This window comes from Setaria viridis, chromosome 4 (genome assembly GCF_005286985.2).
Source record: "Setaria viridis chromosome 4, Setaria_viridis_v4.0, whole genome shotgun sequence".
Lineage (NCBI taxonomy): Eukaryota > Viridiplantae > Streptophyta > Magnoliopsida > Poales > Poaceae > Setaria > Setaria viridis.
In genome coordinates, this window is record NC_048266.2 from 25,710,254 (window position 1) to 25,735,807 (window position 25,554).

General features: G+C 46.4%; 2 protein-coding genes and 1 non-coding gene across 3 annotated transcripts; 2 read left to right on the forward strand and 1 right to left on the reverse strand.

The window, feature by feature from the left end:
- The first annotated feature begins 336 nt into the window (after nt 1–336).
- On the forward strand, nt 337–3,093 carry LOC117853279 (uncharacterized). Its single transcript, XM_034735669.2, has 2 exons — nt 337–1,940; nt 2,390–3,093. The coding sequence occupies exons 1-2, from the start codon at nt 339–341 to the stop codon at nt 2,882–2,884; spliced, it is 2,097 nt and encodes a 698-aa protein (XP_034591560.1). The 5' UTR covers nt 337–338; the 3' UTR covers nt 2,885–3,093.
- A 590-nt stretch (nt 3,094–3,683) lies between these two features.
- On the forward strand, nt 3,684–9,376 carry LOC117853809 (ABC transporter G family member 28). Its single transcript, XM_034736097.2, has 13 exons — nt 3,684–3,860; nt 3,967–4,043; nt 4,539–4,811; nt 4,900–4,963; nt 5,032–5,178; nt 5,319–5,353; nt 5,602–5,675; nt 5,782–6,647; nt 6,745–7,041; nt 7,123–7,599; nt 7,698–7,846; nt 8,145–8,434; nt 8,606–9,376. The coding sequence occupies exons 1-13, from the start codon at nt 3,739–3,741 to the stop codon at nt 8,882–8,884; spliced, it is 3,150 nt and encodes a 1,049-aa protein (XP_034591988.2). The 5' UTR covers nt 3,684–3,738; the 3' UTR covers nt 8,885–9,376.
- Nucleotides 9,377–11,647: 2,271 nt separating this feature from the next.
- LOC117854338 (U1 spliceosomal RNA) lies at nt 11,648–11,800 on the reverse strand. The gene has a single exon (XR_004640266.2). It is a non-coding gene; the product is annotated as a U1 spliceosomal RNA (small nuclear RNA).
- Nucleotides 11,801–25,554: the final 13,754 nt, after the last annotated feature.

The following is a 25,554-nucleotide window of genomic DNA, read 5'->3' on the forward strand; positions in this document are numbered from 1 at the left end:
ACGTGTCACATCGAATGGTTAGATACTAATTAGGGGTATTAAACATAGACTATTTACAAAACCCATTATATAAGTGGAGGCTAAACGGCGAGACGAATCTATTAAGCCTAATTAATCCATCATTAGCAAATGTTTACTGTAGCAACACATTGTCCAATTATGGACTAATTAGGCTTAATAGATTCGTCTCGCCGTTTAGCCTCCACTTATATAATCAGTTTTGTAAATAGTCTACATTTAATACTCCTAATTAGTATTTAAATATTCAATGTGACGGGCGCTTAAAAATAAGTCGGGAACCAAACTAGGGCATAGCCGCACCCAACTCGCCCCCAGCCATGGCGCTCCCCGCCGCCTCCGACCCCGGCCTCGGGTCCCTCACCAGCCGCGACACCGGGACGAGGCTTCCCCGGGCGACGCGCGTCAAGAACAAGGGCCCCGCGCCGGTACAGATCACCGCGGAGCACCTCCTCCGGGAGGCCCGGGAGCTGCGGGGGTCGGAGCACCCGCGCGCGCCCGCGCGGAAGATCGCCGACGCGGAGGAGCTCGCCGAGCGCCGCCTGATGGAGCGCAAGTTCTTCGAGCACTCCGTCGGCCGCGCCGGCGCCTCCGCCTCGGCGTGGGCCAAGTACGCGCAGTGGGAGGAGCGGCAGGGAGACCTCGCCCGCGCGCGGTCCGTCTTCGAGCGCGCGCTCGCCGCCTCCGCATCCGCCTCCCGCGACCACTCGCTCTGGGTCAAGTACGCGGAGCTCGAGATGCGGAGGGGATGCGTCGGCGACGCGCGCAACGTCTGGGACCGCGCGGTGGCGCTGCTGCCCCGCGCCGACCAGGTGTGGCGCAAGTACGTGCACATGGAGGAGACGCTCGGCGAGGTCGCCAATGCCCGCCAGGTGTTCGACCGGTGGATGGCGTGGTGGCCCGGCGCCACGGCGTGGTGCTCCTACGCCAGGTTCGAGCTCCGGTACGGCGAGGTGGGCCGCGCCAGGGCGGTCTACGAGCGCTTCGTCGCCGAGTACCCGCGCGCGGACGCGTTCATGCGGTACGCCGGATTCGAGGAGAAGCGCGGCGAGTTGGAGCGCGCGCGGCGGGTGTTCGAGCGCGCCGCGGACGTTCTCGCCGATGATGAGGAGGAGGCGGGGACGCTGCTCGTGGCCTTCGGCGAGTTCGAGGAGGAGTTCCGCGAGGTGGAGCGCGCCCGTGCCATATACCAGTACGCGCTCGACAGGGTGCCCAAGCGCCGTGCCGAGCAGATTTACGGGAAGCTGCTGGCATGGGAGAAGCAATTCGGGGACCCCAAGGGAATTGAGGATGCCATTGTGGCCAGGAGGAGATTAGAGTGTCAGGATGACGTGAGGAAGAATCCTCTCAACTACAATTCTTTGTTTGAACTCATCCGGCTTGAGGAAAGTGTCGGAGACAAGGAGAGGATCAGAGAGGCATACGAAAGGGCAGTTGCCAAAGTGCCTCCTGCTGAGGAGAAGCGGTTCTGGCGCAGATACATATACATCTGGATAAATTATGCCCTGTATGAGGAGCTTGATGCGCAGGATGCTGAACGGGCCAGGGAGGTCTACAGGGAATGCCTGAACCTAATCCCTCACAAAAGATTCACTTTTGCAAAAATTTGGCTGATGGCAGCCCAGTTTGAGATCAGGCAGAGGAATTTAAGCGCAGCAAGGCGAATACTTGGAAATTCAATTGGGGTTGCTCCAAAGCCTAAGGTGTTTAATAAATACATTGAGATGGAGGTATCTCTGGGCAACTTTGACCGTGTGAGAACACTTTACCAGAAATTCATCGAGTGTTATGCAGCAAACTCTTATGCTTGGAGAAAGTACGCTGACCTGGAAAAGAACCTTGGTGAGTCTGATCGTGCTCGAGCAGTATATGAGCTTGCAATTGCTCAGCCAACCCTTGACAATCCAGAGCTCATATGGAAGGTATGTTTTTGTTGATGTTATCTTTTATTAATTATTACTGAACTGCAGCTACATTTACCCATATATTACCATTCAAAAAAAAAAACATTTTCCCATATATTTTCTAGTGAGTACTACTACTGAATAATCTGTTTACTTTGTCTTATTTCCTGAAATTGGCAGAATACATTTACTAGTTACTAGTTCGACCAACTGCAGATTGTTTATATTTGATGCACTCCATTAATTAGAAAGAAATGTATTGCTACTATCATTATTCGCTAAATTTTGCTTTCAGTCTTACCTGTTGTTGTGGCATTTGAGACCACCGGAAAACCATAGATAAAAATATTATATGGATGTTTACTAACTTCTTTAGTATGGATGTTCCGTGAATGCTAGCAGTTTGAAGTTTTCATGTTTCTTAATTGTTATAGGTGCTTACTTATTTTCTGCCTTTTAAAATACAGGAGTACTTGGAGTTTGAAATTGATGGAAATGAATTTGATAGAGCGAGGAAGCTTTATGAGAGATTGCTTGGTAGAACGAAGCATTTGAAAGTATGGCTCAGCTATGCTGAGTTTGAAGCCACAGCTGGCTCATGTGGTGAAGACAGTACAAATCGACAGATGGAGCGGGCACAAAGATGCAGAGGTGTTTTTCAGAGGGCGTTTGACCACTTCAGGACCAGCTCCCCCGAATCAAAGGAGGAAAGAGCAATGCTCCTTGAAGAATGGCTTAACAGGGAGGTGAGCTTTGGTCACCTTGGTGATGTGAGCGTAGTGCAGACAAAGGTGCCAACAAAAGTTAAAAGGAAGCGATCAATCCCTTCGGAGGATGGCTCCACCTTTGTATGTGAGGAGTTCATCGATTATATATTCCCTGAGGAAATCACTCATGCTCCAAACATGAAGATCATCGAAGTTGCATATAGATGGAAGAGGCAGAAAACTGATGATGAGTGATAAGAACATAAACTCTGCGTTGGTCATTAGAACCATTCCATGCCAAAACTGAGATTTGAGAATATCTTTTAGTTATGGTGGCTGGGCTTGTATGTGTTAGCCGCCAGCACCCCTTTGTGTACATTTGCTCGTATGTTTCGCATATCTGATCGAAACGAATAACCCAAATTGGGTTTACTAATATCTCAAACCTGTACACATGAACTTGTTCAGATCCTTTAAAGTTTCCTGTTTCGCTTACATATTTCATTTTTCTTGCGTAACAATGGTGTTAAAAAATTGTCAGATCGGTGTGTTCAATATGCAGTTCACTACCAATGGTGATGAAAGTAGACATTAGCATTGGAGATGTAATGACAGAAGTGTGCCCTGGCTGAGCTAACAAACATCGACGTGCTCACAAATTTCATCTATATATCTCCAACTAATGTCACTTTATGGCTACATAAGAGCATGCTGAAATCTCACGGTAAACAATGACAACAAAAGGAGCAATAATCAACAAATCATCACACTCCTTGGCACCAAGCCACCAACGCTGCATAAATCAAAGCAGCTAATAATAGCCTTGGGAGCACAAGCTTTCACAACCTCTCGGCCGCAACCCCCGGCGCACACCTCTCCGCGCCACCAGCACCGGGAGCAAAAAATGAGGGAGAAGACGAGGGGAGGACGCGTGCGAGGAAGGAGGGGTCCGACATGAGTCTTCTCCCCGTCTCCCTCCCAACGCCTCCCCTTGCTCCGTCTCCATGGCGTGGTTGTTCCTTGTGCTCCTCCTCTTCCTCTCGGCTGCCGATGCCGCCGCCGCCGCCGTCAACCAGCGCCGCTCCCTCGCGGAGCAGGGCAAAGGCAACATGGCTGCCCTGGCCGCCGGGAACCCGATGGTGGCGGGGGTGATGAACGAGCGCCTCAAGGCCCTCACCACCTCCTTCGCGCAGCAGATGGGCAGGGAGTTCCACTATTGCATCAAGAACATGTAACCATGCGTGCAATGCATCGCTGTTCGCTTCCAAATTATTCTCGATGATTTTGCCTCCCTTCATACTTACTGCGGTTTGATTATGCTTGGAAAAAAAATGCAGGGACCAAGAGTGGAACACCGCCTACAATTTCTCCTCCGACCCCACTTTTCTCACCAACTGCATGAAGGAAACTGATGGTACATTACATTTCAGTCCCCCTTCATTTTGTTTTCTTTCTACTACTGGTTTGTATTAAATTAGTGAAGCCCGGGATGAATCGAGTTGGGGAAACAATACTTTTGAAAACAACAACACATGCTTACTTTTGTATATGATGAATGAACAAAGCTCATTTTTAATAGCTTTTAATGGAGCAATGCATGGCGCACTGGTGAAGCCAATGGTGAATGATCACATGGCATTTGCATCCCCGGCCCTGCCTCCGTGTTATATTTGTGTTTCACAATTACTCCCTCCGTTCCAAATTACTATTCGTTTTGGCTTTTCTAGATTTATAACTTTTGCTATGCACCTATACTGGGTTTAGATACGTAGCAAAAGTCATGTACCTAAAAAAAAAGCTAAAATGAATAGTAATTTGGGATGGAGAGAGTAGTATTTATCTTCCACTATCCAGCAGATCAGGTTCTCACACTTGCCTATTTTCTGTTCCTCCTTGAATGGATCAACAGGAGACCTACCGCAGCGCGTGTGCACAGCCGCAGAGATGAAGTTCTTCTTTGAGAGCTTCCTCGAAGGTAACGGAAGAAAGAACTACGTCAGGCCAAACAAGAACTGCAACCTCACCTCATGGATCGATGGTTGTGAGCCTGGATGGTCATGCAGTGCCGGCAAAGATCAGGAGGTCAACTTAAAAGATGCTGTCAACATCCCTTCTAGAGTCCTTGATTGCCGAGGTTGCTGTGCCGGGTTCTTCTGCCCTCATGGCCTCACTTGCATGATACGTAAGTAAGCCCTCGCAACCACACCGTACCTCACTTCCATGGCAACGTTCTGATGCATAGCTCCATCGTTGCTTACCTATTTGTGCAGCATGTCCTTTGGGAGCATACTGTCCTGCGTCCACTTTAAACAAAACAACTGGAGTCTGTGATCCGTAAGATTCTTTCCACTCTATGGTAGGCTTTGGATCACATTGTCAATGCTCATGAACACTTGCTGCAGGTACCATTATCAACCACCTGCCGGAAAGCCAAATCATACGTGTGGCGGTGCTGATAGATGGGCCGACGTTGTTAGCACTGATGATGTTTTCTGTCCACCTGGTTACTACTGTCCAAGCACTATACAGAAGTTCGATTGTAGTAGTGGGTAATTCTATCTATCGAATGCCTCAGTACTTGGCCAACCTCCTAGAATAGTGATTTTCCATTGCTAATTAATGCAGCACGTAGCTCAAAAATTTAATATCCTTCTCAATATGCTAACGAATATAAATTGCACCTTTGCAGGTTCTATTGTAGGAAAGGTTCGACTTCACAAACCAGTAAGTTAACACATTGCTTCATATACGAAAAAATTCATTGTTTCTTCAACTTGGAATAAGGCTAATACCTAGGGAAATGGAAAAGATACCAAACAGGGGCTGAAATCCAGTCCAGTGTCTTCCTTATGATGACACCGTCATTTGGTTTCTCGCAAAAAAAAAAAATACTGCCATTTGGTTTATAGCTTCTGCTTGAAATGGTCAAGTCTGCATGCTACATGTTCACTTTATCTTCTTCTCAATTGCAGAATGCTTCAACAAAGGAAGTTGCAAACCAAACTCTTCAAACCAGGACATAACCATATTCGGTGCACTTCTTGTGGTAATACGATACGGTTCAACGGGAACCTAAGTCGATGAATAAGTCAAGAGTATAATATGTCTTTCTAAGCTAACAAGTTAACATCTCCACTTTGATTATTCTGTAGGGTGCCCTGAGTTTAGTTCTGTTGATTATTTACAACTTTTCCGGTCAACTCCTGATGAACCGGGAGAAAAAACAAGCTAAATCTAGGGAGGCTGCTGCAAGACATGCTAGAGAGACAGCAGCAGCTCGTGAAAGATGGAAAATAGCTAAAGATGTCGCAAAGAAGCACGCTGCAGGCCTGCAGTCATCACTGTCCCGCACATTCTCACGCAAGAAAACTCTTAGGACACATGAATCGTCCAAAGGAGGTACCGGTCTGCCTTCAACTGAACCCGATGAGGGGCCATCGAACGAACCAGGAGGAAAGAAGGAAAGTCTTACTGACATGGTGCGCTCACTCGAAGAGAACCCCGAAAAAAGCGAAGGTTTCCATGTGCAGATCGGAGAGAAAAAGAAGCCCAAAGGGAGGCATGCACATACCCAGAGCCAAATTTTCAAGTATGCATATGGACAAATTGAAAAGGAAAAGGCGATGGAAAATGAGACCAAGAATCTTACATTTTCAGGAGTGATATCGATGGCCACCGAAGATGATATGATGAAAAGACCCACAATCGAGATTGCTTTCAAAGATCTCACCCTAACCTTGAAGGGGAGTAAGAAAAAACTTTTGAGATCCGTCACAGGAAAGCTTATGGCCGGTAGGGTAGCTGCTGTGATGGGTCCATCAGGTGCGGGCAAGACGACGTTCTTGAGTGCTATTGCTGGCAAGGCAACAGGATGCCAGACAACAGGTATGATACTTATAAATGGGAAAACAGAGCCTATCCGCGCATACAAGAAAATCATTGGCTTTGTCCCGCAAGATGACATTGTCCATGGGAACTTAACAGTTCAAGAGAATCTCTGGTTCAATGCAAGATGCAGGTATGTAAATTGCAACCCTACTAGATTCCGTGATTTATTACTCATCCAGCTAGTAAATATAGACTGAATTTCTTTCACATGCCATGTCATGCCCCAGGCTGTCTGCTGACATGTCAAAAGCTGATAAGGTCCTTGTCGTGGAAAGAGTTATTGAGTCCTTGGGACTTCAACCAGTTCGTGATTCTTTGGTTGGAACTGTTGAACAGCGTGGCATCTCTGGTGGCCAGCGCAAACGAGTAAATGTTGGTCTAGAAATGGTCATGGAACCCTCCGTACTGATTTTAGATGAGCCGACGTCGGGTTTGGACAGTGCTTCATCCCTACTTTTACTTCGCGCCCTACGTAGGGAAGCTCTTGAGGGTGTCAATATCTCTATGGTTGTTCATCAACCCAGGTTGTTTCCATATTCATCTTATTGCTTTTATGCTGCCTTAAACTCAATGACTTTAAGTAACTGAACTGGTTTTACTTGCAGCTATACATTGTACAGGATGTTCGATGATTTGATACTTCTCGCAAAAGGGGGTATGACTGTGTACCACGGGCCGGTAAAGAAAGTGGAGGAGTACTTTTCAGGATTGGGCATTGTTGTGCCAGACCGTGTGAACCCACCGGACTACTATATAGACATCTTGGAAGGAATTGTGAAGCCAGACACAAAAGAACCTGTAAATGTCAAAGATCTCCCTATTAGATGGATGCTGCACAATGGGTATGAAGTTCCACGAGATATGCTGCAGAGTTCTTCTGATTCAGAATCCTCTTTTAGGGGGGAAGGAAGTCGTGCCTCAGGTGGTGACACTGGGCAATCTATTGCTGGTGAAGTCTGGGGTAATGTCAAGGACATAGTTGGGCAGAAGAAAGATGAGTATGATTACAATAAAACATCTGAAAACTTATCGAATCGATGTACTCCTGGGATCCTCAGGCAGTACAAATACTACCTGGGGAGGTAAGTTACTCTAACACAAGTGGAGACCTTAGCTTCTTATTTTTGTGTGCCTTTTAGGTAAACTGATGTTATCAGCATCCTCGTTCAATGTTGTTCAGGTGTGGCAAGCAGCGCCTTCGTGAGGCTAGAATACAAGGAGTTGACTATCTGATACTGGGCCTGGCTGGTATCTGTCTAGGCACACTAGCTAAAGTGAGCGATGAGACATTTGGAGCACTTGGCTACACCTACACGGTCATAGCTGTGTGTAAGTTTCATCTTGATCCTGACATGGACTATTCCATTTATGATGTTTATTATACCTTGTATTTGCGTTATTCATCATACTTTACTAAGGCAAGAGTATGAAGGCATACATATATTTGTAGTTTTGTACAAATGGTATGCATCAAACTGGTAAGTTGAGTGCAGCATGCTTAGGACTCTAAATTAATCTGAACATGTCATGGAAAGGAGATGATTTTGCAATTATTGTATGCTTGAACTTTATAAGCAATAATCAGAACTTTTAGGTTCATTTGCGAATAAGCTTCTGTTGGCTGCAGCTCTGCTGTGCAAGATTGGGGCCCTGAGGTCATTTTCACTGGAGAAAATACACTACTGGAGGGAGAGAGCATCCGGCATGAGCTCACTGGCATACTTCTTGTCCAAAGATACAATAGATCACTTCAACACGATTATCAAGCCGATCGTCTACCTCTCCATGTTTTACTTCTTTAACAACCCGAGGTCATCAATCTGGGAAAACTATGTGGTTCTTCTGGCCCTCGTCTACTGCGTGACGGGAATCGGCTACACCTTCGCCATCTTTTTTCAGCCTGGTTCTGCACAGCTGGTGAGCTGGCTATCTGTTCAATTGGTTGCATATTTATTATAAGAACTTTTATGCTCATTGCCCCCAGACATCTAGTGGAGATATTGGTGGGATATACATATGTACATACTAATGAATGTTTGTTTAGAAGAAAGCCCCTACTACTAATGTACGTTTTGTTTCTGATGACAGTGGTCAGCGCTGCTTCCAGTTGTTCTAACACTAATAGCAACCCAGCAGAAGAACACCTTCCTTGCTAACCTATGCTACACAAAGTGGGCTCTGGAAGCGTTCGTGATTGCGAATGCTCAGAAGTATTCCGGGGTATGGCTCATAACACGGTGCGGCTCGCTGTTGAATAGTGGGTATGACATCAACGACAAGATTCTGTGCATAGTGGTTCTTGTAGCGAATGGGATGATATTCCGGTGCGTTGCTTTCTTCTGCATGGTGATCTTCCAGAAGCACTAGCAGATGAGCATGATCTGTTAGAGTTCATCCCTGTTTGATCTGGGTGCGCCTTCTTAGTTTCTATCTATCGGTTCGTCGGTTCATAGATACTAGTATATGTAACATAGCAGCTGATTTGTTTATTAAGGCATGTAGCAAGTAGAAGAACAATACATGCATTGTGTACGTGTACGTTACCACAGTTAGAACCATCCATGTAGATATGGGCACATAAACAAGTTGATGAGAGGAAAGAAAAGATAGAGAAATCCTTGAGGTACAGTAATTTTTTTTGGAATCATCCTTTTTTTCCGTAAAAGAGGGAGGTTTAGGTTTATCCTTCCCGCATGTTTTAAAAAACCTTGCATTAACATTTTGTCAACATCGTGTTCATGATCAGTATTGCAGATGGTGCGCTCATTGCGCGAGCTGCAAAACGTGCAGAATTTGGCTTGGCATACTAGTAGTAAAACAAAAAACGAGAAGAGGGTGGGTACTTGTGATTGCACAGATGTGTTCTGGTGGTGACTGGCGTGAAACGAGCCCGTGCAGTCAGTGTGTAGTGGACTGAGAAACGTTTGTTCAGTTCGGTCGCTATTTTGTTCGATCTGTCACTACGGGATAGATAAAAATTGCCGAGTGTTTTTTATTTGCCGAGTGTTTTTTTCGAACACTCGGCTCTTTGCTGAGTGCCAAGCTAAAAATACTCGGTAAAGAAAAAATACTCGGCAAATTGGGGCTTTGCCGAGTGTCACAAAAATACACTCAGCAAGCCCCCATCTTTGCCGAGTGTAAAAAAAAACACTCGGCAAAGAGTAGGCTTTGCCAAGTGTCAAAAAAAAATACTCGGCAAAGAGGGAGGTTTGCCGAGTGTTTTTTTTACACTCGGCAAAAAAATAATTTTTTATCCTCTTTTCACCTTGAAATTTTTTCTACTCCCCACATAGAATATGTGGTACTCCATGTTAAAATTTGGTATATTTTTAGATTTATTTGCTATATTTATTTAATTAATTGCATTTCAAGGAAATTTTTGGTATAAGTAAAATTTGAACTGCAAGTGATTCAAATTATGGAACAAAATGAGTAGAAAAATGATATTCATGTTATTTGGCCCAATTTCAGACCTGACTCATGAAATGAAAAGAAATTTCGAACATCTTGTTCAGGAAACACGACCATGAACATATGGCAGTAGTATTTTTAAATTGTAAAAAAAAAGTAAAGTCTGAAAATCATGAGATTTGTCATGATGTGATGATATAATACGTGGAGGCTGTGGAAAAAAATTGAGAAGGTTTTGCACATTTCATCATATACGATGATTACAAACTGAAGCATCTCAGAAGAAGAATAGTAACTTTGAGAAGGATTCGATAAAATTTAGAGTCGAAGTGACGGTCGAGTTTGATTTGACTACAAAACTTTTTGTATAGTCAATGGAGAACATATCTTGTTTCGTGTGAAAATTTAGTATTTTTTTGAAACTGTTGGATATTTTTTAATTTTTTTAAAAAAACTTTGCCGAGTGTCCTAGGTGGACACTCGGTAAAGGGTTTCTTTGCCGAGTGTCTACCCCTAGGACACTCGGCGACTTTGTTTTCCCCGTACCGGTCGGGCCCGTCTCCTCTCACCGCCCCCCCTCAAGACACCCCCTGCCCCCCCCCCCCGCACCTCCCCTCACTGCACGCCGCCCCAGCCCCCCACCCGCGCCTCCCCCTCACGCCGCCCCCCCTCCCCCCGGCCTCCCCTCACGCCGCCCCCCTCCTCCTCCCCTCCCGCCACCCCTTCCCTCCCACCGGACGCCGCCTCCCCTCCCTCTCCTCTAGCGGGCGGTGCCCCTCCCCTCCCTCTCCGGCGGGCGGCGCCACTCCTCCGGCCCTTCCTCTCCCGGCCGGGCGGCGCCCCTTCCCCTCCCTCTCCGACGGGCGGCACCCCCTCCCGGCCCCGCTCCCCACCGGTAGATCTAGCGGTCGGGGCGGCCTCCTCCCTCCCTCCCTCCGCCGTCGGTCAGATCCAGGCAGCTCGAGGGGAGGGGGCTCCGCAGGGGGCCAGATCCGGGCGGCGGCCGCGGATCGAGGGGAGGGGGCCTGGCGGTGGCGCACCCCTGCCCCTCCCCCACCCTCTCCGGCGGATCCGGCGGCACTGGCCCTTCCCTCGCCGGATCCAGCGGCGCCGGGGCCCTCTCCAGATCCGCGGTGACGTGGGGGTGTGCTGTCGGTGGTGATGGCGGCATGGGAGGTTTGTTGGCGGAGCTGGCGGTGGTGGCGGCCGGTGGCGGTGGTTGCGGCCGGAGCTGGCGGTGGTTGCGGCCGGTGGTGGCGGAGCTGGTGGTGGTGGTGCTGGCGGAGCTGGCGGCCGGTGGTGGCGGCGGCGGCGGAACATGATTTATTTTTATTTTTTTCAAAAATTGGATGCCGAGTGTTTTCTGGCCACTCGGCAAATACTTTGCCGAGTGCGCGACACAAAACACTCGGCAAATCCGTGTTTGCCGACTTGAAATTTGTCGTGTGTCGTTGGCCGAGTGTTACACTCGGCAAACGGTTCGCCGAGTGTATTTTGCCCTTCGCCGAGTGTCCGTGGCAGTCGGCAATTTTCCTATGTCCCGTAGTGTGTCTACCAAGAACGATAATTTCCACCTATGTGACACTAGATCTCTAAATAAATTCTCCTTTGTTTATCATTTTATTTCAAATTCAAGATGGTTTTCACCTCATAATTTATTTAAAATTATTTATTATTATTATTATTATTAAGATTTATAAAATTTATAATATAAATTGGTAGGGGACACGCGAACACGTACCCCTCTGCCACAAATTATGACGTCCACTCTTCCACTTGGGAAGATGGTAGGCTAGCCTCCTCCCAAGTGCAATGGAGGCCACTAACCTAGGCCATGAACCTTCTTGACATAGACCCCGTCCAGGTAAGTATGGTTCAAGGTTGCACCCAGCTCTTATTTGTAGCCTTTCATGTTACCACCAAAATTAGAAGACCGGTACGGGACTAAAACATCCTTCTCTCAAGTTGTTTACCGCACGCCAAATAGCTTGCGAAGATCCTTGATAACATGATGATCTAGTTGAGCTCTTTTGTTATTCGAGCCTGCGCCTGTTAGGCTCCCAAAGCTCATTGCAGTAAGTCATGGCCCAAACAAGAACACGGTGCTAGCGCGATGAGGGCTACTAGCCCGTCAACATGGGGGGTATGGTCACCAGAAAACCTATTCATTTTTCGGAAGGTGGGAGGGCATCAAACCTTCCCGTGTTTGAGATTCGTGTGGCCCCTATGGGCCGCACGATCTCCTTCTTCCTCTTCCACTCACTCGGCTGGTCGGCCCTCCGCTTGCTCGTTCTCCTTCGTGCCGCCACTCGATCTTGCACCACATCTCGCGCACGCCGGTGAGAAGGTAGGGGAGGGGTGGGAGGTGGGGGGAGCGGCCGCCGGCGAGATCGCCACCGGCCAGGGTGGTGGTGGAGGTGATGGTGAGGTTAGGTTAGGGTTAGGGTTCGGGGTTGGGGGTGGGGGATCCAATGGCCGGCGGCTATAGAAGAGAAGGGGTGGGGGCGGTGCGGTGGCCCGATGGTGGTGGAGGGTTAGCTGGCGGCGGAGGTGAGAGGCGGTGCTCGGCCGAGCAGGGCTAGACCCCCGATGGGGGGGGAGTGGTGGGATTAGGAAGGGCAGGGTCGAGGGGGGGGGGTTCGGGGGCGGGTGGTGGAGGAGTCGGCAGGGGTGGGGGTCACTGGGGAAAAAGGAAGAGAGGAGGTTAATGGGTCGAAGGTAGGCTGGAAGTTTCATACCCTATCTATCTTCTTTCACAAGATAGATGGGAGCCATGATCACATGGATCAAACAATGGTTCTTAGCACTGTTCGGCCAAGGAGGCACCAATTGTCTCAGGTTAGCAGCAGTATATCTTCAGCTTTTGCCTGAGGATATGCATATTGGATCAATTTATGCCAGCTGCCTAGCTCATGTACGTTGCGATGTTAGTCTAATTTGCAGATTTTTGTATCTAAATTTTAATCGTTGTCTAAGGCTCTTCTAATTCCTACAGCCAACGCTGTCTTCAGCAGTCAGTTCAGTGGAAGTTGTAAATTAACAGCGAAACAGCAAATTCATTGCTCGAGCAGTCTAGCTGATCGACAAAAGCTTCTTGGGTATACATGCGGGCATGCGGCTGCGTTGTATTTTGTAGAGCACCTACTCATGAGAGAATATCTGGGGCAGGGGAACGAAAGGTTTGTAGCTCCACTCCATCAATCAGTTCTATCGATGGCTATTAACTTAGTACGATCGTTTTACAAAATTGAACCCCAAAAAGTAGCAATGACTGAAACTGTTGACACAACAGCAGCAGCTCTCAATTTCAACAGCAAGAAGCATACCAAAGCAGCTGACGGCGTAAGGCAGTCCTATGAACATTCATCGATGGAAAACTCGCTTTTAGTCCCGGTTGGTAGGGAGCAAACTCCCGAAAATCCATCCAGGATAAAGCAATCGAGACGAAAGGGGGGTCTTTAGTCTCGGGTCACTCAACTGGGACTAAAGGGGTCTCCACGCTAGGCACAGCCCCCCACCTTACCACCCGGGACTAAAGGGTCCCCCACAGGTGGCTGATTTTTTCACCCGGAACTAAAGGGTCTCCCACGGGTGGCTGATTTTTGACCCAGGACTAAAGATCCCAATTGGTATTTGACTCGGGACTAAAGCACCTTTTATCCCGGGTCAACTTTAAACCGGGATAAAAGGGGGCGCATGGAAGGTGAGTTCTCTACTAGTGATTGTATTAGTCTACAGAAAATATTGCAGTCATTAGTAGCATGAGAAAAAGAATTATGCCACTTGCAATAAGCACGCCGCTTTAAATCATCAACTAGAGGTATAGTACGAGGAAAGTTAATTTTTCCAGCCTTCACTAGCTCATCAAAGATCGACACATCAAAAGTAAATTTCACCTTATCTTGCCGATTCTTACAGACTAGCTTGAGAGAAACATAACTGCTTGGTGTATCTTTGGATGACCATACAAATTCAGCAGCATAAACATCTTTACTCTCATCGCCCGAGGAATCATAATTTAGTATATGCATATTAGGATCTCATTTGTTTCCGCTTATAAGTGGCTTATCGGTAGAAATAAGCGAGAATCCCACCAAACGCTTTGCTTATTTCCACCAATTCTTGCTTATGTGGTAAGCCGATTCAGAGATTTGAACTACGAGAAGTGAAAGCGAGAAAATCTTCGTTAAATTATAATCCAAGCGTGGCTAGGAGAAGCGTATCCAAACAGGACCTAGGACGGTCAGATTTGAGCCGAACATCTTTACTCCAGCTTTCTTGAGATAAAGCTCTTTGTAATACTTGGTTAATATTACCAAATTCATGACCTTCCAACCTTTCTTTAATATGGCATCGCAATTCATTAAAAGCTAATTCAGGAAGATCCCTCTCGGACATAACAAGACTATAACATCGATTTTTAGTGTCTCTAGATTCATCATGCTTTTGCCTAACCGATGTTAAATAACTCAATCTTAGATCATTATCTCCCCTACAAAGTGATCATGAAATTTTTCTCTAATTACTTCCAAGTATAAATAGAATTAATAGGTAATTGAGCAAACCACGAAAAAGAAGTTACAGTCAAAGATAAAGAAAATAAACGCACTTTTATTTTATCTATTGAATTAGCTTCTCCCAATTGAGCAAGATATTGGCTAATGTGCTTCCAAGTAGTTCCGCTAAAACTTCACCAAATCAGGACAACGCCAACCAGAAGGATAGGAAACCGAATCAACACTCAAGGGATACGGTTTTTGATACGTACGAGCTCTATATTTCACATCTATTCCATAATCCTCCTTCATTTGTTTAGCCAATTTGGTATGAAAATTATCAAGAACTTCTTGAATAGTAGTTGGCCTAATGCAGAAGCATTCGATTGCAACATATTCTGATGTATAAGTGGATCAGGAACATTATGTCGCAGATAGCTATTAAATTGTGCGTTAGACATCGAACCATATGGAACACCTGCTCCAAAAAGGTGCTACAGACAAAGTGCTATGAGCTTGTTGACGGCAGTTAGTACTCCAATTTGTGAACCACAAGCGCACGGATCATCGTAGCTTTTTCCTCAGAGTATTACATCCAAGGTTTATCAATTCATGGATCGGTAGTGAATTGACTAGGGTTCTCTATCTTGCTAAATGGATCTAACAATAACATGATAAAGGTAAACCCAATTGAGATAAGTACTATAGATAGGGTAAACAGATCACATCCATCTATATGGGGTAACACAACCAAAGGTAGTATGAGCCTATTGTCTTCTTGTTGTAGATCCAACCATAGTAGTAACCAAGCTATGTAGCACCTGGATAAAGAGTCATATCTCAGAAAGGCGGCTCGCAACCGGCCTACTTTCTTGTGGTCGCCATTGCGAGGTGTGTGTTGACACCTTTGGTTTCCCAAAGCTTTACCTCAACAACTCAAACAATACTCGCCATTGATTCTACTCAACATTATGCAATCGTTCGGCCTTTTCCTCGTACATGCTATCACCACGCAAGGGTAATCACACCGACTTCCTACGCACTACTAAGATGTATCCGCAAGACAGACACTAATCACCACGATTACATCTATTCCTACTAAAGGCATATGGTAGCTACACATATGAAAATAAGCATGCATCGTACAGATCAAAGTAAGCACAAGATTAGATTGATATCACCATTGTGTGTACATAAACCTTGATGATCACAAGGCTCAGGTCCAAAACTCCACCATGGCTTCGCTATGCAGGGACGACCATGACCGCTAGGGTCTAGCCTAAGCCATCTCCTAGACAACCTCAAAGATTTGCAGCGGCCCTCAGCTCCCACTGGTGTGTGTCCCTCTATTCGTCGACTTCTAGTAGATTGATCTGCGTGCTCGATGAAATATCAGAGTATTTATAGTCTGGAGACCACGTGGCAGGAATTGAAAGGCGAGAGGAGCAAGGAAAGCCCCAAGCCGATCGGCCTGGCCCTTCCTTGTGGCCTCTCGTGCCTTCCTTCATTTCCAAGTCTTTTTACGTGTCCTGAAGTCTTATTTTTGTATGCATGTAGGCCTGGTACGTCTATAGCTTTAGGATGAGATTAATTTTTGATAACTTTCTAAATCTCCACTTGATCTTCTTTGATTCCTCTTTGATTCCGAAGTGATACTTATCATATCTTCACAATCTTAGCCCTTAAGTAATCTTGGAGGAGTTCTTGCCAATCATGAGCGTCGGAGGAGACTAGAAGACCCCTAGCCGATCGGCTTGGGCTTCACCAGGCTGATCGGCCTGGGCTCTTTCTAAGCCTGCTGGCCTTTGTCTTTGACAAGTTCATTGCTCATTCGGGGCTTTATCCAAAAATATACTTTTAGGTCCAATTTCATGCAAAAATAGAATGTTCTTCAAAATACAATGCATATGCGAAAATAAGGTTATTTCAGGTGCCAAGTGACGGGTTAGTATAATAATATGTATGAAAACACCACTTAAATGGTAAAAAGTGTGTTAATAACAAGCGTCAATAGAGCTACTATAGTATATGAAGCTACAAAACTAGTAACCTCACCATATCCACCAAAGCCAGCTTGAATGGGAGGTATAGTAGCTATAGACTCTAGAGATGATAAATATAGAACCATGGCACATGGACCAGTCTGACCTCCTACGAAATAGTTCAACGGCATGCTATACTAAGGCTCCACTGCACGTGCTACGGATGTACTATAAGATGGTGCTTAAGGTAGTACAAAATCACAAACAGATGTAACATCGTTACCCCTTCAATTTGTTTGCCATTGCTTATCTACCATATCCTGCATATTTTTAGCTAATGATAAGCACAAATAATCTATTACAATATTATGATTGTCTATGGTAACAAAAGGGGATGGCGATGATGATGTGCTCACATTGATTTTCACCTCAAGTGGTAAATCTTTGCTGGAGGAGAATGTGACTTTCTTGACTTGAATCACCGCGCCTCGACAATCCACCTTATAATGTGCATGTAATTGTTGCAAGTATTTTTCTTCACGCTCCTTGCGTTGCAACTCTTATTCCTCTATCGCCTTCTGATTTTCTGCAAAAACGTTGGCAAACATCTTCTAGAAGACTTTCAAGAGTTGGCATGACAGCCCTCTTGGGGCTAATACTAGAGAGGTCATCTTTGCCGGCCATCGCAGCCGATGATTGCCTTTTCTTCCCAAGCGGAGTCGTCAAAAAGTATGTTGGCACAAAAACACACCGTGCCAAATACTTGCACTCGAACGTGCAGCGTGCGGAGGGGCTCCTTACAATGCCTTTGCACAGATCGGTTTCGCCGGTGAGCCTGGCGAAGGACCAACGAACATTTGCCCGTGAGGAACCCCGTCAGGGCAAGCACCTTGGGTTGTTCTAGGGTTGGTAGGCCACCTAGAACGTTCTCAGATGCCGTAGAGACGAATGAAGAACAACAAGATGGGATCTGAAAAGTTAGGGTAAAGAGAAAAAAAAAGAAAAAATAGTAGATTGATATGTTTTGATCGATTAGATACCTCTCAATCGACCGTGATCTTTTATATTTATATTTATAGGCAGGTGAGGTCTCCCGTTCTAATAAATCCGGGGAAGTAAAGAGGAGCTCGCCGTGCAATGGACTGGGCCTGTTTTGCAGAGAAAAGCGAGCAAGGTTGGGCTTGCCTGAAACATGTTTGGGCCGAGCCTGACGATTTGAGTCTCATAGTTTGGGCCGTACTGGTCTGGAATTCTGGATTTCCCTGCCACAGTATAGCTAAACCTTTCCCATCTCACTCGAACTGTTTTCACAAAGAAAAGGACTCAGACTCTGCATCTTCTAAAAAATGATTCAAAGACACTATCGCTGTCTGAATGCAATAATCGTTCATGGATCCGAACAAACATTTAAGAACCCTTATTTACTCCGTGGCATTCAATACTGCAACTGTAGCACAGCATGGGATTCTCCCTTGCCAGTTGTTCCTCATGGTTGAAGGCAAAGGCTATCAGAAGTCAGAACACTTCCAATTTTTTTAGAAAAAAGGCAAGAAAAGAAAAAAAAAACAGAGACAGGGCGCCTTCTCAACTAGAAGACTGCCTGCTTAGCCAAGTAAGTCTCTTGTGTTTTGTTATTGTTTTCATGTAATGTTGTCTGAAAACAGGTAACTACAACCTGTTTAAAAAGAAAAACAGGAGCCACAGGAAAAGACGTCATCTTTGTGCACACACCTTCTGACACAGCTACCCATCCACAAGATGCCTAGCTCAGGCAGTGCTACACTGCAATGCAACAGGTAGCTAGGGAAGCGGTGATGGGAGATGGGACGTCCAGCTCGAGCCCAAACAATGAAAGAATCCAGACATTGGCCTTACATTTTAAAAAGAGTACTCCAAAGCTAAAGGTGAAATTATTCCTAAAGATACATTCATCAAAAGAGAAAAGGGGGAGATGGAATGGAACTGTAGGCGCCTTTGATAAAGAACAATGCTGCATTGATCTCTGTGACTGTGCACCAAAATGAATTCGAGAACATATCTGAGAGTAGAATGAATGATCACGGGCCAGGCAGAGGCAGAGGCTCGTGCACTGGCGGCAGAGAAGACGTCACCTCGCTTTTCCTGCTGACCTTTCATGCGAGGAAGTTTCACAGGGAATCTGGGCATCTTCGTCTCAAAAATTCTTAAAAGATTGTTGCCTCTCGTTTCCTACTTTGCTTTCTTCCCTACTGGCGGACATTCTCAACTTTGCACCGCCCAAATTCGAACGAAAGTTCAAGTTGAAAGTAGGCCCCTTGCTGAGGTTCGTTGCATCTGAAATGTGTAGGACAGTAGGAGTTTCTTTGGGAGCGCAAAGTTTGCATTGGCGGGGTGTGTGAGATCTTTTGCCCAAAGATTACCCTGTCGTTGGCTTTGGTTGCATTCTTCATCTTTTGCTTCGTTCGCACCCTTTATTTCGACGCCAATTGCTGCATCGATATGCATCAATGTACCATGAATAGTTTACTAGTACCTAGCTGCTGGCTGGTGTTCTGTAACGTTGCTTAGGTTTTGGCTGCAATGATACATGAAAGCTAGTCAGTAGCAGACGTGGACCAATGTGACTTGTGACGTAAGTATACCCGGAGGATATAGGACCACCCTGGGCTTCAGTGAGCTCAGTAGCAGTTTCGTGCAGCTCCCCATTGATTTCGAGGTTTGTAGCAAGCCAAAAGATCTTTTGTCCAAGGAAGATCAACCCACAACAATACTTTTCAAAACTCTGTAATCTTAAACATTATGCCGGTTTAATAATAGGTCTATTAGGATGTTGACAACCACAGAGACCTAGGGCTCCTTTGGTTTTAGCTTGCGCTAGCCCCACCAAATTGCTGGCTCCACCAATTTTTTTGCACAGGTTTTAGTTGCCACTGTTTCTGTTATGGCTAGATTATTGGCAATAGATATAGCTGGAGGTAGATGAATTATCTCACCCTCACGTTGGAGGCTCTGAGATTGATTCCTCTACTTCTTGCTTGATTACAATTATGCAGCCGGGGCTCATATAATGAGCCGGCCCTAACAACTTCCAACTAATTTCCAAATCCATCTCTAACTGAATCTAAACAGAACTACCTTGAACTGGACTCTTATTCCTGCGCCTAAACCTTTCACCAAAAAGGTGTCCATAACAGTTTCGCCTTTGATTTGGTAAGAGAACAGACTAGCAGGAGCTGCTGCTGGGCTTGGGTGAGCCAAAAACACTGGAACCAGCATGCATTACAGGGTAACATGGGTATCAAATCAAACGTCCCCCTAAACCTGGCCGCAATTTATTGGGCCCTCTATTTCGTCTTCGTGTTGTCTACTCATAAGTTGACAAATTGTGAAATGACAGAACTAATCTCTAATTCAGATACCAAGGGCACTAAAATCACTCGTACCAATCAAGTACTAATTCAACTAGCAATAGCAATTCATGTACCGACTGGGTTCAACAAACGAAGAAGCACGCATGCGGAAATGGGGGTGGGGGGTGGGGGGACTCGTCCGCTGCCCGCCGCGTGCAATCTGCGGTGCACTGCCATTGCGCCATCGACGACGAGCAAGTGATCGCATCATGGCTACGATTGAGGGCAACATCACGGCGGATCCTCTTGTTTCTGATGTTCCTATTTCCCTAAGTCATGGCATATCCCCTAAATTATTTTCAATTTTATTTCTTATCTCATAATATTATAGAATTTTTTAACGAAATTAGGTCAAATCCTTGTAGGAAGCCAAGGCAAAACGAAAAATTGGAACAAATTGCTAAGTACTTGAACCGGCGGCAGATGTTTGTTCGGCCCCTTTAGGGTGTTTGGATACGAGGTGTTAAACTTTAACAGTGTCACATCGGATGTTCGGATGCTAATTAGGAGAACTAAACATGAGCTAATTATAAAACTAATTGCAGAACCCTGTGCTAATTCGCGAGACGAATCTATTTAGCCTAATTAATCCATCATTAGCAATTGGTTACTGTAGCACCACATTGTCAAATTATGGACTAATTAGGCTTAATAGATTCGTCTCGTGAATTACACTCTATCTATGCAATTAGTTTTATAATTAGCCTATGTTTAATACTCCTAATTAGCATCCAAACATCCGATGTGACAGGTGTTAAACTTTAACACATGTTGCCAAACAGACCCTTAATTTTCTCTCGGTTCCGCCACTGGCAATGAGTTGTCACATCGCTAACTCATTAGGGCCATCACTTGAAAGGTCTTTACGTTCTTTTTCAACAGCAGCGGCTCCTAGGCCGATTTCTACAGGGTGTTTGGGAGCCCCGTCACATCGAATGTTTGGACACTAATTAGGAGTATTAAATCTAGACTAATTATAAAACTAATTACACAACTCCTAGACTAAATCGCGAGACGAATCTATTAAGCCTAATTAGTCCATGATTTGACAATGTGGTACTATAGTAATATAACAATTCACTAATGATAGATTAATTAGGCTTAATAGATTCGTCTCGCGATTTAGCATAGGGGTTCTGCAATTAGTTTTGTAATTAGCTTATGTTTAGTCCTCCTAATTAGTATGCGAACATCTGATGTGACAGGGCTAAAGTTTAGCCCCCTCCTCCCAAACACCCCCCATATATCTCTGGCTCGCTCCCTTGCAGTTGTAGCACCTCTTCGAAAACCAATAGCCCTCGAGGAACACAGTCATCGGTTCCGTTCCGTTACGAGCCGACCTGCATTGAAGCAGCTCATTCGCAACACAGTCGAGCAAAGCAACCGCGGCTACGTGAAGTGATAACTGACACCGGTGGAGCTATGTTATGGCCATAGAGGGCCACGGCCTCCCTACCTACAAGGGATGCTAAACCTTAGCACCTATCACACCGGATGTTTGATACTAATTAGGAGTATTAAACATAGTCTAATTAGAAAATTAATTGCACAGATGGAGTTTAATTCGCGAGACGAATCTATTAAGGCTAATTAGTCCATGATTTGACAATGTGGTGCTACAGTAACCATTTGCTAATGATGGATTAATTAGCATTAATAGATTCGTCTCACGAATTAGACTTTATCTGCGCAATTAGTTTTGTAATTAGCTCATATTTAGTCCTCCTAATTAGCATCCGAACATCCAATGTGACCTGCTAAAGTTTAGCACCTCGTATCCAAACACCCACTAATTCTTCACTAGATAAACAATAAAAGATAAATGTTTAATCCACATTTCTATAAACTGGTCCCCTGCTTTGTCAGTCAAGCATTGCCAGTGATTAGGGGGCGTTTGGTTCCCTTTGCTTATTTTTAGCACGTGTCACATCAAATGTTTATAGAGTAATTAGGAGTATTAAACGTAGACTATTTACAAAACCCATTACATAAGTGGAGGCTAAACGACGAGACGAATCTATTAAGTCTAATTAATCCATCATTAGCAAATGTTTACTGTAGCAACACATTGTCAAATTATGGACTAATTAGGCTTAATAGATTCATCTCGCCGTTTAGCCTCCACTTATGTAATGAGTTTGTAAATAGTCTATGTTTATTACTTCTAATTAGTATCTATAAATTTAATATAACGGGTGCTAAAAATAAGCAACCGGAACCAAAACCAAGGCCAAGCCGGCCTGGCACACGTGGAACGGAGACGAGCTGGCTCATCCATCCATCCATCGGATCCGTTGCCACATCCGCATCGCCAGGGTGACGGGACACGGGAGGATCCCCCTCTTTTCCCCAAAGATCACGGAGGTTTTGTGGGTCGGCCTGCTGCTTTTTCAGTCTGCTGTGCTGGCCAACCAAAGTTTTGACGGCCGATGTGATGCCATGGGGTTGCGGTGGAAACATGCTCGCGACCGGTACGGTGAATATAATTCTGCCAGCTGCGGTTGGCTCGCAGACGGGTCACATGGCCGATGAGCGATGATGGATGGGATGGTGCCCGGCCTTGCGTGCTGTAGCGCGGCGCAGTGGCCGCAGCAACAGCAACAGCCAAACAGCATCAGACGCTGCGGTAGCGGCAGGCGGGGATAGGATTGGGACAGTGGCGACAGTAGCGTGGGAGACTGTGAAAGAGCCAAAAGGGTCGTCCAACTGAAAGCAGCGGCGGGAGGTACGGGACCAGCCGGCCGGAGTGAGCAACAGTGGCCGCTGGATGCGCTGCGGCTAGCACGGGGCGCTCTTCGTCCTCGTCTTCACTCTATCGACTGCACCTTGATTCTTGCCGCGGCAAACGGAGGGATACTCTCCGAATCGATTTTCGTCAAGGAAGCAGCGTCCTCGGCGGCAGTCGCGGCAGCAAACCAAGGGCCACTTTGGCCAGGCTTCTTGCGGTTCCGGCTCCACCTAACACCACCAATGTAGCGTGTGAAGAGCTCTAAGAAGTCGAAGTCGGAGGAACCATAATTTGTAGCTTCACCGGCTCGGAGGAACCATAATTTGTAGCTCCACCGGCTCCTCCAGCTGCTATGAGGAGAGAAAAGGAAGAGAATATCAACCCTTACTTCTACAATGATGTGTTAGGTGGGTGTCAGAAGGAACCGGAGCTGCTGAGAGCTTTACCAAACATGACCAAAGCAGACAAAAATATACCCTTTCTTTCAAGATGTAATGAGTAAGGACTTCCTTCTATGAATATTTTTCGATGAATTCCTTCTATGAATTTGATTTAGAAGAAGAAAAAATCACCTGAGGTCTAGAGCAGGTTCCCTCGTGCTTCTCTCTCATCAATTTCACATGTTTTTTTTTGTCGTTAACTTCTTTCTGCAATGTTTTTTTAACACATGTCTGTTAGTTCGTTGTTGGGGGTGCGCCTTAGGAGGCCTAAGGTTAGGGACCCCCTTGTGTGTAAAAGAGGCTTGAAATGGGATCCAAGAGCTTGTTTGTGAGGGTTGGGGAGTAACATCTAGGGATCTCTTTGCAAAGTCTAGGGACCTACTTGCAATATTCAACCCCACCAATAGAATTAATATAAACAACCATCTCATCCCCCCTATAAACAGACGCGGCATGAAGCAGAGAACTTTTGCCTACTTGGTTCACTTATTCACTTGGATGATTTTCTCCCTTCCTCTCTCTATTATCCATTCGGGATCTCGGATCCCAACATTAGCACCGAACCATCGCGTGCTGTGTGCTGTGCCGATGATAATGTGTTTCCTCCACCCTTCCTGTTCACGAGTTTCAGACACTCTTTATTTTCTTTCTTTTTCTCACTCAAAAAATTGGTTACGTTTCAAAGTAAGTAGATTACTGCCCCTTAAAATTTTACTAGGCTCTCTTGTTTTAATACTTCCAAGTGATCCATTCGTGTTGCGTGAATCCGCTGATTTGCCAACAAATCGAGCTGACTAATTCGCAAGGTCAACGACGCGCAGCCTTGCCCACCTGTCTGACTGACTGGTTCTCCTGCTGCCTCTACGTGGAGTGCAGTTGTCCATTTGTCCACCCAGCAGTCAGCCAGCTGACCAGTTCAGATGTTCTTCACTGTTTATAAAGTTATTCCAATCGAATCAAGATCCTCAGGAGAGCCAAGTCATAGGCAATCAATCCCCATAGACCCATAGTTGGTGAATTTTTCGAGCTGTTGTCAGGCAACATCCCATAGTAATTTCATCCGTCCGATCTTGGTTGGAGGTGGCTTGCACATGCCAAGTTTTGCATTGTCGTTGAATCAGTGTCATGAGCGAAAGAGTTTCGTGACTCTTCCTGACTCAAGTCGACTCTCCACCACCACTAGCACTCCTCCACCTCACCCTTTACGCTGCCGCCACCTCTTCTCCGACGGGGGGCGTGGGGGGCCAGTTCTCCACCTTCACCTCACCCTCCATTTGCAAGCACGGGGAGAAGCCAAGCGGAAGAGCTCGTCTGCGGTCGTTGTAGCATGTGGGCTCATGTGTCATTGCAGCACTACGGGGGCCTTGGTGATTGAGCGGCAAGTTTGAGCACGAGGCACGTGTGATTGCCGCCATAACGCTCGCACCACCTTCTCTTCCTACGGTAGCAGCCGAGGGTCTGCTCCCCAGAGGCGAAGCACATATCACTCGGCATTCGGGCACCGCCGTGCCTACAATGGGACGTGGTAAATCTGATGCTGGCGGAATGTTCCTAGGAGTTAGGGAAATCTCGACACGACGCATGCCGGAGTCAATGAGATCAGGATCCACGAGTTTAGTTTGTGGCAGCAAGTGCGGAGGTACGGATGGTAGCGATTGATTACGGCTGACCTACAAGAAACTGAAGTGAACGTGGAAACATTAGGCCAACAAACCTCCAACTGAGCTTTAGCATATTTTCCTCCAAACTCAAACTCGCCTCGGGAAAGTTTGAGTTTTTTTCAAAGTTTTATCGAAATTCGAATTTTTTAAGTAGAGATTGAAGTATGTTAGAGTAATTCCAAGAGGCTGCTAATCTTACCCCAATACCTTTTTTACGAAAAAAAAGAAAAAACGAACTCCAACAGTCCAAACCTTCCCCAATTTTTTCGTGATGCTAAAAAACACACTGCCACCATGTATATTTTAGCGTTGGTGTTTCTCCCCCAATTCCGATTCCCGTGCGCGAGCTGCCCTCTCCCCCACGCGAGCACCCTTCCCCCTCGCACAGCGGCGGCGAATGGGAGAGCGGCAGGATGAGGGACGGCAGGCGGTGGTGGGCCGGGGCGGCGTCCGGGTGGCCGGGGCAAGCGCCAGGCGGCGGCGGGGCGAGGCCACCCTCCGCCTTCCTAGAAACCACCCGCTCGCCTCCCACGGCGGGGACGAGGCTGGTTCCCCCGCCTCACCACTCCGAAAGCCCCTCGGTTCCCCACCCGTGCCTGCGATGGCACGACTCGAGGATCCTCTGCTGACTTGCTCGGGCGTTTTTGATCGAGAGAATCCCCTCCTCCTCCTCTGATTGGGCTATTTCGTGGGTCGGGATGGGGCTGCAACAGTCCAAGGAGGAGCTTCTGTACCAGCAGTTCAACTACGGCAACGCCGACGGGATTCAGATCCTTCGAGTGCAGGGCGCGGGCCTTGAGATCAGAAACTCAGGATAACAAATTCACACCTTTTATACCACCTGTTTACGCGGTTAGGAATCCGCCGGCTCACTGCTACGCTGCTATTGTTGGGGGCAAATTGTTCGTGTGCTTGCAGTCGATTGACAAG

Bases quoted from the DNA above. Each gene is read 5' to 3' on its own strand.
- LOC117853279 (XM_034735669.2), top strand. From the start codon at position 339: ATGGCGCTCCCCGCCGCCTCCGACCCCGGCCTCGGGTCCCTCACCAGC. The intron at 1,941-2,389 runs GTATGTTTTTGT...TTTAAAATACAG, and splicing joins ATCCAGAGCTCATATGGAAG to GAGTACTTGGAGTTTGAAAT.
- LOC117853809 (XM_034736097.2), top strand. From the start codon at position 3,739: ATGGCTGCCCTGGCCGCCGGGAACCCGATGGTGGCGGGGGTGATGAAC. The intron at 6,648-6,744 runs GTATGTAAATTG...GTCATGCCCCAG, and splicing joins TGGTTCAATGCAAGATGCAG to GCTGTCTGCTGACATGTCAA. The intron at 8,435-8,605 runs GTGAGCTGGCTA...TTCTGATGACAG, and splicing joins AGCCTGGTTCTGCACAGCTG to TGGTCAGCGCTGCTTCCAGT.